The 14,533-nt window shown below is 41.3% G+C and overlaps 1 protein-coding gene across 3 annotated transcripts in view; it reads left to right on the plus strand.

Annotated features, from left to right (window-relative positions):
* SYNE2 (spectrin repeat containing nuclear envelope protein 2) overlaps positions 1-14,533 on the plus strand; it is a 283,558-nt gene that overhangs the window by 226,067 nt on the left and 42,958 nt on the right. For all 3 annotated transcript variants that reach the window (XM_042989863.1, XM_042989864.1, XM_042989865.1), the window contains 5 exons: positions 358-452; positions 1,957-2,191; positions 6,066-6,260; positions 8,425-8,550; positions 14,049-14,204. In XM_042989863.1, coding sequence (XP_042845797.1) covers positions 358-452; positions 1,957-2,191; positions 6,066-6,260; positions 8,425-8,550; positions 14,049-14,204 — 807 coding nt within the window. The remainder of the gene's footprint in view (positions 1-357; positions 453-1,956; positions 2,192-6,065; positions 6,261-8,424; positions 8,551-14,048; positions 14,205-14,533) is intronic.

The following is a 14,533-nucleotide window of genomic DNA, read 5'->3' on the forward strand; positions in this document are numbered from 1 at the left end:
AATTACCAGCCCTCTTTCCGTCTTAGTTTCCTTATCTTTAAACGGGTGTGATAATAGTACTTAAGTCTGAAGGTTGAGGAATAAGTGAGACAATGCGTGTTTTACACAGTGCCTCACAAATAGTAAATGCCCAATAAATGGGCTTTAGTTGTACTTGTTATTACGCCTGTTTGCTTCTGAGATTCTATTCATAGGTGATGGTGACATGATGGTTGATCCTTTTTTGCAATGAGGCTCAAATAATTTGAAAATTCATCATCTCCCATGTCCTCTGTGAGCTTAGATTTTAATAGGAAATAGAAGCTCCAGGTTCATAAAAAGAATCTACTGATATCTTCTATTTTAACTCATATGCAGATGTTAGAAGCTGAAGTTTCTATAAACCAGACGGTGGCTGATTCTTATGTCACCCAGTCCTTACAACTCTTGGACACCACAGAAATAGAGAAGAGGTAAGCTGTCTGGGGTTTATGATGGGTGTGTGTGTGTGTGTGTGTGTGTGTGCGTGTGCGCGCGCGTGTGTGAGGTCTGGCCTCCCACCACGTGAATCTTGACCACTTTGGTAACCTGCAGCCATGTCAGTTGATAGACCATCATGAGGCCAGTCTTCTGACTGTTTATTAGGATGGGGACTTGCTACGTGGCCGTAGAAATGTCAGTCGCACTTCTATGTATGATAGAAGGGTGGCATTAGCAAACATTAGATTAGTGCTTTGCGAATACCCACTCACCAAGTGGAGTTAACTACGTTTTTGCCGCAAAGGATTCTTCTGTAGTGTTTTCCTCTCTGTCTGCAGCCTCATGACATTTTGCTATTTGAAAAATAATTTTGGGGGCGCCTGGGTGCTCAATGGGTTAAGCGTCCAATTCTTGATTTTGGCTTAGGTCATGATCTCACGGTCGTGAGATTGAGCCCCATGTCAGGCTCTACCTGGGTGTGGAGCCTGCTTAAGAGTCTCGCTCTCCTTCTCCCTCTGCCCATCCCCCTTGCTGTCTCGCTCTCTCTGTCTCTCTCTCAAAAAATAAAAAAATAATAACAATAATTCTTAAAGTGCTGCTGTTCCCAGCAGGTAGCTATAGCACGTAGTTGTGAAAGAAGGGATTTCTCTCTCTGCTATGTACACGGTGTTGGCATCACTGGGCAGTGCCAGTCAGGCTGAGAAGAGCCCCTTACGCCAGCCTGGTGACATGAGCCTGCTCACAGAGCTGGTACACATGGCAGACAGAGTCCTGAGACGGGCTAGTCTCTTAAATGCTTCTCTAAGTGTCCTGATAGGTATTGTTTTTCCTCCCCATTAACACCCATATACCTGAATTTTCTTTGAGCATAGCTAAGAAGTATAAAGTCCATTTCCTTCTAGCTCTGAAGTTATAACTTCAGCCCCATTCCAGGATGACAAACTAGATTTTGATCCGTGTAGCAAAGCATGACTTTTCCGATAATATATAAAAGGCCTTACTTATCACGTGGTGGGTTATTATTTATCCGGAAAAGAACTCGTTGAGTAGTCGCAGAAAGCATCGTCTCTGTTGCTGAAATTTTGTAAAGTATGGCGTGCAAGTAAGTAATCGAGAACGTTACACGGTACCTGTTCATCATTTCACATCGGTCCAATATTCAGTTTTCCACACGGCATTTGGAATAATGCAAGTTAAAATAGCTTACATTTGTTTAAAGGATGCAGTTTTTCCATGCTGGCAAAATACCGGGTCACATGCAACTATCTCCCGCTAAATGCCTTTTGCCAACCCCACGCTGCCCCTGCCCCAACCCTAAATTTCCCAACACCTTTAAGTTGAAGAGTACGCACATTTTAAAAAGGTTTTCTTCCACCCCCACCCCCCACCCCTGTAAATGATGCATATTAACAGCACATCTGAGCTTCTTCGGTGCGTTGGGAGTTCTTTTTTCTACGTGTCGGTGACAAGATCCTCTAACCATTTGTTTCTCCCAAGACCGGAATTTGTTTCAAAGTTCACGAAACTGAAGGAGCGGTGGCAGAGTGCGGCCCAGAGCCTCCGGCAGAGGAAGAGCCACATCGATGGGCTGGTGGGGCGATGGCGGCACTTCACCACGGCCGCGGAGGACTTGCTCCGCTTCCTCGCCAACACCGGCCCCCTGCTGTCTGCCGCCAAGAGCCAGGATTGCCACAGCCTCCCCCAAACCAGGAGGCTGATCCGTGAGCTGAAGGTAATGCCGGCACGGTAGCAGCGTGAGGACTACGGTGCGATCGTCGTTGGGAAGGTGTTCATTCACCTCAAGTTTTGTGGGGTTTTTTTTTTAATACATTGCGATTCAGGTGTGCTCTCTGTACTGGGAGGATCAGCTATCCAGGGTCACCGTAACCCTGTTCAGCCTTGTCCCCGGCCTTGTGGCGTCCGAAACCCAATCTTACCCGTTCATCCAGAAATAGTGAGGCTCTCTCGGGCTGCGGGAGTAGGGCTGGAGTTGGGGATGGGTGGGTAGAGTGGGGCAAGTCTCAGTGACAGATTCCTTCCACCCAAGCTTTAAGGCACCGACTGATGAATAACTTGACCACCAGTGCCATAATTTACAGTGGAACTCTTGCTTACTCTTGAAGGGCAAATTCATTTAGGCAACCAAGTTTTCTCTTTTTTTTCTCTTTTTATTTTCCTCTTTTTTTCTCTTTTTTTCTTTTTTCTCTTTTTTTCTCTTCTCTTTTTTCTCTTTTCTTCTCTTTTTTATCTTTTTTTCTTTTTTTCCTATTTTCTTCTTTTTTTCTTTTTTTCTCTTTTTTTCCTCTCTTTTTCTCTTTTTTCTCTTTTCTTCTCTTTTTTTCTCTTTTCTTCTCTTTTTTCTCTTTTTTTCTTTTTTTCCTCTTTTCTTCTCTTTTTTTTCTTTTTTTCTCTTTTTTTCCTCTCTTTTTTTTCTCTTTTTTTTTCTTTTTTTTTTTCCTGTTTTATATTAATTCCGGTGTTCCATGCAGTGTCATATTAGTTTGTATTAATTCCAATATTACTCAATGCTCATCAAGGTAAGTGTGCTCTTGGGCAACCAACTTTTCAGTCAGAGAGTTGCTGAACGAGCATAGGTCTCGAGTAGTTAGTGGGCAGTCCCCAAAACATGTTCCGTTTAGCTGTAGAACCACTCTGCACTGTAGAGGCACAGCTAAATGAAACACCACCCTTTTGAAATCCTGTACTCTCTTCATTCATTTATCCAGTTATCAGGCACCAATTGGATATATCTGCTCTGTGCCCGGCACTGTTTTAAATGCTGGGCATGTGGTATGGGCAAAGAGAAGAGCCTTGCTCTCAGGCAGGCAAGCAGACAAATTAATAAACAAGGAAATGCTAATTCATCTGATTGGTGGTGGGAAGTCGGACAAATCAATAAATAAGGTAATCAGATTGCAATAAGGCATATGTCAACAACTAAAACAGGACCAGTAACGAAGGGGCTGGTGGCTGCTTTTAACTGAGTGACCTCTGGGAATATGACATGTAAACTGAAACCTGAATGATGAGAAGGAGCCAGCCGTGCAAAAATCTGGGGAAGAACCTTTCAGACAGAAGGAATGTCTTACCCCAGAGTCCGCAAGATGGGAACAAACTTGACAGGGCAGAGGAACAGGAAGAAGGCCAGTGTGAGCAGAGTATAACCAGTAAGGCAGCAGTGGTAGGGAGTGAATTTGAGAGGCAAATAGGGAGGAGTGCTTTGTAGGTGAGATGTAGTAGCCGGATTATAGTCTTCCTGTAATCAGAAGCCTCAGTTGGAACAGGGGCAGCATGGTACCATTTGTGTTGTTTTTGTGTTGTTGTTGTTGTTTTCAATGCGGTCTCCACGCCCGGCACGGAGCCTGATGCGGGGATTGAACTCGAGACCCTGAGATCAAGACCTGAGCTGAGATCAAGAGTTGGATGCTTAACCTACTGAGCCACCCAGACGCCCTGATACCGTTTGGATTTTTTAAAGACCCTCCAGCTGCTCTGAGGGAAGATAGATAATAGGGGCGCCGAAGGAGAGGCAGGAATCCCAGCGTATTACTTATCTCTTGCTGCATAACAACCGTCATTGATTATTAGCTCTCAAAGTACTCGGGGTCGACAGGGCTCAATCGGGTGGTTCTTGCTTAGGGTCTCTCAGGAAGTTTCAGTCAGACGGTGGTGGGGGCTCCCTCACTTTCATGTCTAGCACTTAAGTGGGAAAGACTCAGACAGCATGATGCTCTGTGGTCTCTCCACATGAAGGCTTCTTATAGCCAGACTTTTTACATGGCACCTCAGTGGACTCAAAGGTGCACGTCCCAAGAGAGAGATCCAGGGAGACGCTGTACTGCCTTCTAGACCTAGCCTCAGAAGTCACATAAGTCACTTCTACCATCCTCTGTTAATGAAGGCCATCACACATGCTCACACAGGATTAACAGAAGGGGGCAGAGACCCCAATGCTTGATGGGGAGTGATGGCAAGGTTCTGGAAGAGCGTGTAGGACTAGGAATATTGTGGGCATTTTGTGAAAAATACAGTCTCCTATAACCAGTTAGAAGGCCATTTCTATAGTCTTGGATAGCTGTTATGATGGATAAGAAAAGGATGATCATGGTGAAGACTGAAAAAGGATGTGTTTGTAATAGAGTTTACAAGACTTCCTAATGGTTTGGATGTGGCAGGTAAATAAAAATCTAAGTCAAGATGACTCTAGGGTTTTGGCTTGAGCATCTTGGTGGATAGTGTGCTGTTGACCAAGTCAGGGAAAATTGGAGGAGCAGGTCTTTTGAGAAGCCTAAAATGCCTATAGATGTCTATCTCTTTGGCCATGTCGAGCAATACTATGCGTTGGAAAGACGAGTGTGGAGTGTCAGGACGCTCCCTGAGTTGCGGTTCCTCTTATTTGTGTCTGATCCTGAGAGGACAGTCCGCTTTCCTACTTTGTATTGGGTTATATCAAGTATTCCCAGAAATACCTTTGTAAATCAACACTCTGTTGATTTTTTTTTAAACATCAGTTCCCATTCTGGAAAATGCCTACATTATGCCTCCCTTGAGAAATTTGAAGATGAAGGAAATCATATTTAGAACAGAAAAAAAAAAGAAGGAAAGAAAACTAAGTTGGTTTTTTTTTGTTTTTTGTTTTTTTTCCTGAAACCAAATGCTTTTGGGAGTATGAGTCAATTTAAAAGTGTTTACTTCATTTTTATAGTGAAAATAGGTACTGTCGGTCCTTTTAAAGAAGAGCCTGGAGGCGCCTGGGTGGCTCAGTTGGTTGAGCATCCAACTCTTGATTTCAGCTCAGGTCATGATCCCTGGGTTGTGGGATCGAGCCCTGTGTGGGGCTCCGTGCTGAGCGTGGAGCCTGCTTAAGATTCTCCCCCCCTCTCTCTCCCCCTCTCTTTGTCTCTCCCCCTCTCTGTCTCTCCTTCCCTCTCCCTCTTCCCCTCTCCCCCACTTTCACTCTCTTTAAAAGGCTCTTTTTTAGAGCCTGCACGATACTCAAATGGAACATCATACAGCTGTCCCTCTGGGGCATACGCTGATGCATATGTTTAAGTGCCCATAATAAGTTTAAGTGTGTATTTTTTATATTTTTCCTTTTTTATTTGTTCTCTCCTTTTATATTTGTTCTCTCCTTTTATATCTGTGTAGCATAATATGCACATTTGACTCTCAGGGGTTAAGAGTAAGCTGACTCTTCTACCATGGTCGTAGTGAGTATTTGCTCTTAATTTCAGGTCTAATACTCCGATCATTTGCTTAATACTCTTAGGTCTATTTATCTTGTAGGCTCTTAGTCTTTGAAGTATATACTTTTATGTCTTTATGTCTCTGATCATTACACTAAGAATGTTATCTCTTAACCATTGGAAATTATTTTAAGATCACATTACTTGGTGTAGTATATAGTAGTGTAAAACGTAACCTTAGATGTGAATGTGTGTGTGTGCGTGTGCACACTTTCTAATCAGATCTGTCTAATTTATGTATAATTTAACATTTATCAGCAGGAAAAGCTCCGAAGGAAATGTTCACAAACACATACGGTCGCAGTTGGATAATAGCAGAGGCTTAAGGAAATCACTTTTTTGTGTTTTTTGGTTTTCTAGAGTAAAGACATTCATTTTCAGAGACGGCACATCACCTATGCACTCACCTTAGAAGCTGGGGAAAAGTTACGGAACGCAGCTAGCCTGGAAACAAAAGAGTTGATTGACAAGAAAATCAGTCAACTCCAGGACAACTGGAAGGACACAAAGCTCCAAGTAGGAGAGATGATTACCCAGTTGCAGAGCAATATAGAGGTAAACTCACCGTTTACTTTTCCTGATATTCAGGTGCAGTACATAGAATTTTTGTTTGCTGTGCAAAAATGGGAACGATTTTTAGGAAATCACAATATTGTAAGTTTTCCGAGGGACCTTGAGTCCTAATCATACTAGGTACTTGTTGCAAAATAATAATCGAACATTGAGAAAGTTCAGTGTTAAATGTATGCATACTTGAGGTTCTATTTTATATTCACTTTTACAAAACAAGAAACTCGTTCACGTTCCATGGAAGTTCTGTACAGAAAGCTAATGTTCCACATATGGTCTGACCTTGCGTGTGGTATGTGAAAATAAACACGGTAATACTTCCTCTTTGTTCTGTCATCCGAGAATGTGCTTTTCCACAGAAGTGCGTATAAGAGTTTCACAGATAATTTATGATTATATTTTTAAGAACCAAAATGTTTTATTCTGAGTTGTTATTAGGAAATAATTATTATTTTGTTACACTAAAACATATCAAGGTATTCTTAAGGACTCTGAGCTGCTTTGATCCCATGGCCCAACACAACTATGCTGCCCGAATGTTTTTGTGGTTTTTATTATTTTTCTTATATTTTCTTCTCTAAACATTATTTAAAGTGGTCTGTTTAATTTTTATTTCTCTGAGCATACCTGCTCCTTATAGCCCACTTCCTAACCTATTGTGGGTGTACCAAAACCAGATAACCAAGCTTATCAGAGATGGTTTGTTTTTTGTTTGAATGTTTGTTTATTTCTGAAAGAGAGACAGCCAAAGTGCAAGCAGGAGAGGGACAGGGAAAGAGAGGGAGACACAGACTCCAAAGCAGGCTCCAGGCTCTGAGCCGTCAGCACAGAGCCCGATGTGGGGCTCGAACTCACAAGCCATGAGATTGTGACCTGACTGAAGTGGGACGCTTAATCGACTGAGCCCCCCAGGGTCCCCCAGAGTTAGTGTTTTTGAATAAAGAATAAATATGTGCTGAGTTAGGGCCTGAACATCTCTCCTATGAATAAAATATCTGAGTTTTATTTGGTATATGGGCTATGTGAAATTCATTAACTAGCAAATATTTGTTGAACACTTCCCCTGTTTGTAAAACACGGTGGTAAATGTATTAGTTAATGGTTTGCGGGGAGAAATAAGGACTCAGTTTCATTTCTCTCTTCACTTCCTTCTTGGTTATGTTCCAGAGAGTTGATGTTGCAGACAAGCAGCCTCCCCTCATGTGAATTCTATGTTACCGTAGATTAGGGGCAACTCAAGTGTGTTTAGGTATCAGTTGTACTGAGGAATGTTTGACTTTACGTTTGTCTACTTTTAGCAACCTCGGGAGTAGAAACTTATTCCAGTGAATCTATTGTAAACATTCTGAACTTGTAAATGCAGGCAACTATTTTCTCAGTGATATAAGGGTAAAGGAAAAGAGATGCTGTGAGAGAGAGGAAGGCATTGCAGAGGTGAGGGGGTGCAGGCAAGCGGACTGCAGGCTTAGGCCGACCTTTGACTGGTGTGCTTGTAAGCGCATATCCTTGGCCAGTCACTTTTCTCTGAGCCTCATTTTAAAATGCGAAACCCTGTCAGTCTCCTAAAATTATGATAATTACAGTGAGATAACGAAGTTGAGAATGCTTTATAAACCGTAAAGTGCTTTAAGCAGAAGGCGGCAGTCAAAGCAGCGGTGAGAAATGTGGAGCGAAGTTCACTATGAAAGGGTCACTAAAGCCACGCTATTTCCAGAAAGAGAGAGAGCGAGCGCAGAGGGACATTAGAAAGAAGACAAGAAAAGTGGTTGAGTGCTTTTGCTTTATGATGTGTGTGCCCAAGACTGTGTTAAAAATTAATCCTTACGGTAGCCTTTTAAATGTGCACTTTCCGGAAACTAAAATAAAAATAAGATTAGATCGAGGATATGGGGAAGGAAGAAGAAATCTTTTGAAGCAAAAGCCAACCAACTCAGTCGTTGAAATGAGCCACACATAAAGCTGCAACAGGGGTATGGAACCATACTGGTGTTCTATCTGCATTTAGACTAGTCTTCTTGAGAAAAGGAACTGGGTTTCTGTGGGATTTACAAAAAGACATTTAATGGAGTGGATTAAATGAGTTGTTTGGTTTCTGCGATTCATTCTTAAAAGCAAAGCACTTACCAATTTTAATACTGTTTTCAAATAGACCTGGGACCAGTGTGAAAAGAAAATCAAGGAGTTGAAAAGCAGGCTGCAAGTTTTAAAGGCACAAAGTAGAGATCCTCTTCCGGAACTTCATGAGGACCTCCATAAAGAAAAAGAGCTGATTAAGGTATTGAAAGCTGCAAAGTCGCGTTGCAGATAATCACTTAGCGGTTTTCAGAGACGTTGAAGTGTTTGCCTTTCTATCCTGTGTTGAAACCGTGTTTCCATGTTCAGTCAGAAATCGTTTCCCCTATCTTCTATCTAAAATAACATACTGGTCTCTAAAGCAGTTAGAATTCATGCTCTTTGAGATCCATTCATAAATCTGAGAAAGGCTTTTACAGAAATTCTTCTTAGGAACTGGGCGGGGGGGGGGGGGTTCCTCCAGGTCCTCTTTCTGTTTGTTTCTCTCCTCTGTAGTACACTGAAACCTGTTCCCTTAACAAATGACCTTGCCTTTGAAATGAGAGTAAAGTATTATTAAAGAATTCCTTTTTTAGCAGCCAATAAATGGGTTGGAGTTTTTGCTCAAATCTCACATTTAAAAAAAAACATTTTTTTAAGTATTTTATTTGTTTTTGATAGAGACAGAGCACAAGTGGGGGAGGGGCAGAGAGAGAAGGAGACACAGAATCCGAAGCAGGCTCCAGGCTCAGCTGTCAGCACAGAGCCTGACGCGGGGCTCGAACTCACGAACTGTGAGATCATGACCTGGGCCAAAGTCGGACGTTCAATCGACTGAGCTACCCAGGCGCCCCTCAAGTATCACATTTTTATAAAACCTTCCAAACTATATTCTGCCTAGTTGATACAGCTCTGACAATTATTTGTGGATATTTTAGGTCTTTGCAGAAATGGAATAGTATCAGATCTATAGATGAATTTGGGGAAAATAAACATCTTTTTGACATTGAGTACTCCTATTCTTGAATATGGCATGTTTCTCCTTTTGGTTGTATTCAATAATTTATAACTTTCTTTAGTATTGAACATCTTTTGTTACATTTATTTTTTCCATGTTATTTTTTAGACTATTGAAATACTTTTTCTAATTATACTTTCTTTTTACCACTTGTGCCTAGAAATGATCATTTTTGATTCATATTATAGTCAACCATCTTGTTAAACTCTTTTGTTAATTCCAATAATTTGTCTATATAATCTTTTGGGACAGTCACCATCTGTAAAAAATGACTTTTTTTTTTTTAATTTCTTCCTTTTATTTCTATACTTTTTTTTTTTTTTCCTGTACTTTCTACACTGGTCAGTACCTCCAGAACATTTTTTAGTAGAAGAATCGATAACCGGCTGCTTCACGTCATTCCTGGTTTTAAGGAGAAGGATTCCGACATTTCACCATTAAGTATGGTATTTGCTGGCAATGGCTTTATTAGGTTAAGAAAATTCCTATCTGTCCCTAATTTTCAACCTTTTTATTTTCTCCACCTCTTTAGGTGTAGATCTAGATCTCGGAGACAGAGGAATTTGGAGTCACTCTCTCAGTTGATCCATAGAGTTTCCTTCCATAAAGTCTAGAAACCAGGGCAGAATGTGAACTGTAAACTCATAAGAAGGCATAATGTGTCCCAAGTGTCACAGTCTTCAGTTTCCAGTGGGATCCTTTCAGTTTCCACAGCCGCCATGTTCTACCTCTCAGTGTAAAAATCAGGAAGAGAGGCCAAAAGCATTGAGTTCATCGATCCCATGACCATATTCCAAAATGAACTCAAGTAACCTGAAGCCTGTCTAGGAGACTGCTTATCATCCCTAAATCACTGGAGAGAGATACACTAACCACTTGACCAGTCTGGGCTTTACTGTCCTCCTCAGAAGATCACATTGTCATTACATCTCAGCTGACACGTGGAATACCACTTCGTGACATACTAGCTTTTCACTTTTATGGACATCTGTGTTCAAATGATTGAGTTTGGGGGACAATTTTTATTTTTAAAATAATTTTGTCAAATGATTGAGTTTGTCAAATGATTGAGTTTGGGGGACAGTTTCTATTTTTAAAATAATTTTTGAGTAAGATTGTCAACATGGCTCAAAATTCAGAAGGTGCAAAAGGCATACATGAAAAACGTTTTAATGTTTTATTTAATTTTGAGAGAGCATGAGCAGGGGAGGGGCAGAGAGAGAGGGAGTCAGAGGATCTGAAGTGGGCTCTGAGCTGACAGCAGCCAGCCCATGGGCTCGAACTCACAAACCACGAGACCATGGCCTGAACGGAAGTCAGACGTTCAACTGACTGAGCCACCCAGGTGCCCTGAAAATTTTTTCTCCTGTTGGTTTTTCTCAACAGAGGTAATCAGTGTTACCGAGTTGTTGTGTATTCTTCCAAAGATATTCTCTGCATATACCGGCCAATATTTATATACATACACGTTTTTTGGTCCTATGTTTACCCAAATGGTAAGGTAGAAAAATGGGACTTGGCAATCCCCCTGGTAAGTGAGTCCACAGGCAAAGGCTTTAATGCTGCTGTGCTGTGTTAGAGTCCCATTCATTTCATGTAATCAAAGAATGAAATTTTACATCTCATGTTCTATGAACAATGGGAATCTTACAGGCAATATAGACAGTTTCTCTGGTTAAATTAAGAAAAACACTTACCTGAGTGGCATGTTCCCTTTTGCAGTTATGATTTGGTAGCAAGTCTGGAGTATTTTCATTTAAAGACAGGAGCATGATTTTTGAAATATTTGTACAAATAGTGATCAACCATAATAAACCTCCACAGTCGACCTCGCTCTATATATTCTTTGATGATTCTTTGCTTTTCTTACTTTATGAACATTTTAAAGTTCTTGAGACCCTGCCAAATTGCTTTCCTTTCAATCGTACATTTCTATATCTCAATCATACATTTGTATATCTGAGGACTTAAGTACACAAGGCATCACGGTAGGTGCTCAGCAATGGATTGGTGAACTGTGTGGTCATTGCTGGCCAGTAATGGAACTGACGGTTTAGACTACTTGAGAGACACATGCTAACCAAAGAGCCTCACTCGTGTGTGTGTGTCTGTGTGTGTGTGTGTGTGTGTGTGTGTGTGTGTGTGTGTATGCGTGCACGTGAATAAGTATGGTGAATGTTAGACAGGAAAAGGACAGGGGGCTACAAGAGTGTAAATAAAACAGGGGTCCCAACCTTGTCTGATGACTCAGAGAAGGCTCCTCTGAGGAATCACCCTTATGTCTGAGATCTGAGAGCGTAAATGGGAATTAACTAAATATATTTGTGGAAGCATCAGGGTGAAAGAGTGGGTAGCATTTCAACTAAGTAAAGAAATACAAACTTAAATAATAACTAATCATTATGCATATTAAATTTGTCCAGTATATGTATTAAACTTGTCCAACATTAGGCATATTAAACTTGTCCAAATTTTAAACTTGTCCACTTATACATATTTATCCAAAGGTATATATGTATATGTGTGTATATATATATGTATATGTGTGTGTATATATACATATATATATCTATATATATACACACACAACATATATATATATGCAACATATACATATATATATAACAACACCAGAAAGTATGTGGAGAAATATACAGCCATTCTTCTTAGAATGCAATTTGGCAGTATTTATTAAGAATTATAAAAATGTCCATATTCAAAAGTTCTACACCTGTTCGTTATCCTTTCAACTGTAGAAGGAAACCAAATATCCAACTCAAATCAATTTAAACCTGGCTGTGGAAAGCCTAAACATGCCTCCCTGACTATGCAGGCATCTGAGCCCACACCTCTGAGCAGGGCCATGGACAGGCTGAGCTTCCTGGCACCAGACTGAGAAACACTCTGTGTAGCTCACAGTCTTGGGGTCTTTAGTTTTACGTCAGTGAGTGGTACGCATCCACTTATGAGTCATTCCCTTTATAGCCTATAGCTAGCAAAAGTGTTCCGCACAGAATCTGCTCTCATCCACTTTACTAGAATCATGAGGGTAAAAGTAGGTAACAAGAGTTTAAAGATTTTTCTTCTTTTTTTCTTTTCTTGTTAATGCTTTTAAAAAAATTTTTTTTTAATTTTTTTTTTTTAACGTTTATTTATTTTCGAGACAGAGAGAGACAGAGCATGAACAGGGGAGGAGCAGAGAGAGGGAGACACAGAATCTGAAACAGGCTCCAGGCTCTGCGGGGCTCGAACTCACGGACCGTGAGATCATAACCTGAGCCGAAGTCGGACACTTAACCGACCAAGCCACCCAGGTGCCCCTAAAAAAATTTTTTAACGTTTCTTTATTTTTGAGAGAGAGGGAGGCACAGAATCCCTAGCAGGCTACAGGCTCTGAGCTGTCAGCACAGAACCCAGTGCTGGACTGGAACCCACAAACCATGAGATCATGACCTGAGCTGAAGTTGGACACTTAACCAACTGAGCCACCCAGGCGCCCCTCCATGCAACCTTTAAAAAGAGTTCTGTGGGGGCACCTGGGTGGCTCAGTCGGTTAAGCGGCCGACTTCGGCTCAGGTCATGATCTCGCGGTCCGTGAGTTCGAGCCCCGCGTCGGGCTTTGTGCTGACAGCTCAGAGCCTGGAGCCTGTTTCAGATTCTGTGTCTCCCTCTCTCTGACCCTCCCCTGTTCATGCTCTGTCTCTCCCTGTCTCAAAAATAAATAAACGTTAAAAAAATTAAAAAAAAAAAAAAAAGAGTTCTGTGGACCATTTGAGTAAATATAAATTTCTGTCAGCAAGTTATGCAATCATGCCAATGTAGCTTTTAGAACTCTGAAAATGAATCAGGATTAACACATTTCTATTGTTGCCACCCCTCAGATTATTTTTGATGTAAGTAAAATAATCTCTTCTTTCTACTGCAGTAGACGGGTACAAATGAAGACCCTTTAAACATGCCAAAGAAAAATCTGGAGGATTCTTGTGTTCCTTTTACCCCCTCTGTTGTGAAAGCACTTTTCGTAAGTCCTAGAATTCAGAAAGTTTAAATTTGACACATTTTTAAAAATAATTGTTTTCATGCCCAGAGATTTTCTGCTAACCAGTTTCTGCCGAATATTAGGGAAGACTTTATTTTTTCTTCCATTATATTCATTTTTGGGGGGAAGCTTAACCAAAATAATTCCGTTGAACAGAAGCCATTGTTATGATGTTACGATTGCCACGGTAGCAACAATACATTTCTGAGGTGTTTTTTTTTTTTTTTTTAAAGATGGGAAATCACACTTGATAGACATTTCTGTGACATTGTTTCAGAATTAAAAGTGTGTGGTGTGTGTGTGTGTGTGTGTGTGTGCAAGAGAGAGAGAGAGATTGTTGCCAGCCTCCAAAAATAATTTCTTCTCAATAAAGGTAAAGACCTACATGACTTTAAAATAGAACTAATTCTATAAAAATCTGAACTATCTGAGCAAAGGAAAATAAAGGTAGAAAGGAGTTTTCCTTTGAGAAAAGGGTGGTGAAGAACCAGCCAACCACAACAGCAGCCGCTGCCCTGGGCTGTTTCTCATTCAGAAGGTCCCGCCCCTTTCCCTGGCCTCCCCTCCCCCAGACCAATCAAAGGATTAGCCTACAGGTTTGGAAACAACAGCAGCTTGAGTTGAAGGGTTGTTTTTTTCCCCCCCTTGTTGTGTTTAAATGCAGGAACTAGAGAAGTCTTTGGCCAACTGGACCCAGAACTTGAAAGAACTTCACACTCTGAAGACCGACTTAACCCAGCACATTCTTGCGGAGGACGTGATGGTTTTGGAGGAGCAAACAGAGCATTTGCACAGACAATGGGAAGACCTCTGCTTGAGAGTAAGTCAGTTAACTGCAGGGCACGGCTGTTCTGGAGTTTATTGAAATGTCTCCAAAGGCCAGACAAAGTAGAAAGGGGCTTAATTTCATTGAACCGGAGGCCCTTTTCAATTGGAGCCCAGGCTGGCTGCTGTTCCTTTAGAAGGCAGCAACATGGTTAACAGATTTGACCCTTTGTTTCTCCAGTGCTCAATGCTGGAGGTTTGCACACTTTTAATAAGCTTTTTAAAAACTCACCTTAAATGGGGTGGGGGAGGGGGGGGAATTGCAGTTACCGGCAGCTGTGAGCTTTCTGCTCTCTGTCTTACACAGATGACCAGTACCCACTG

The sequence above is a fragment of the Panthera tigris genome, chromosome B3 (genome assembly GCF_018350195.1).
Source record: "Panthera tigris isolate Pti1 chromosome B3, P.tigris_Pti1_mat1.1, whole genome shotgun sequence".
NCBI classification, from domain to species: Eukaryota; Metazoa; Chordata; class Mammalia; order Carnivora; family Felidae; genus Panthera; species Panthera tigris.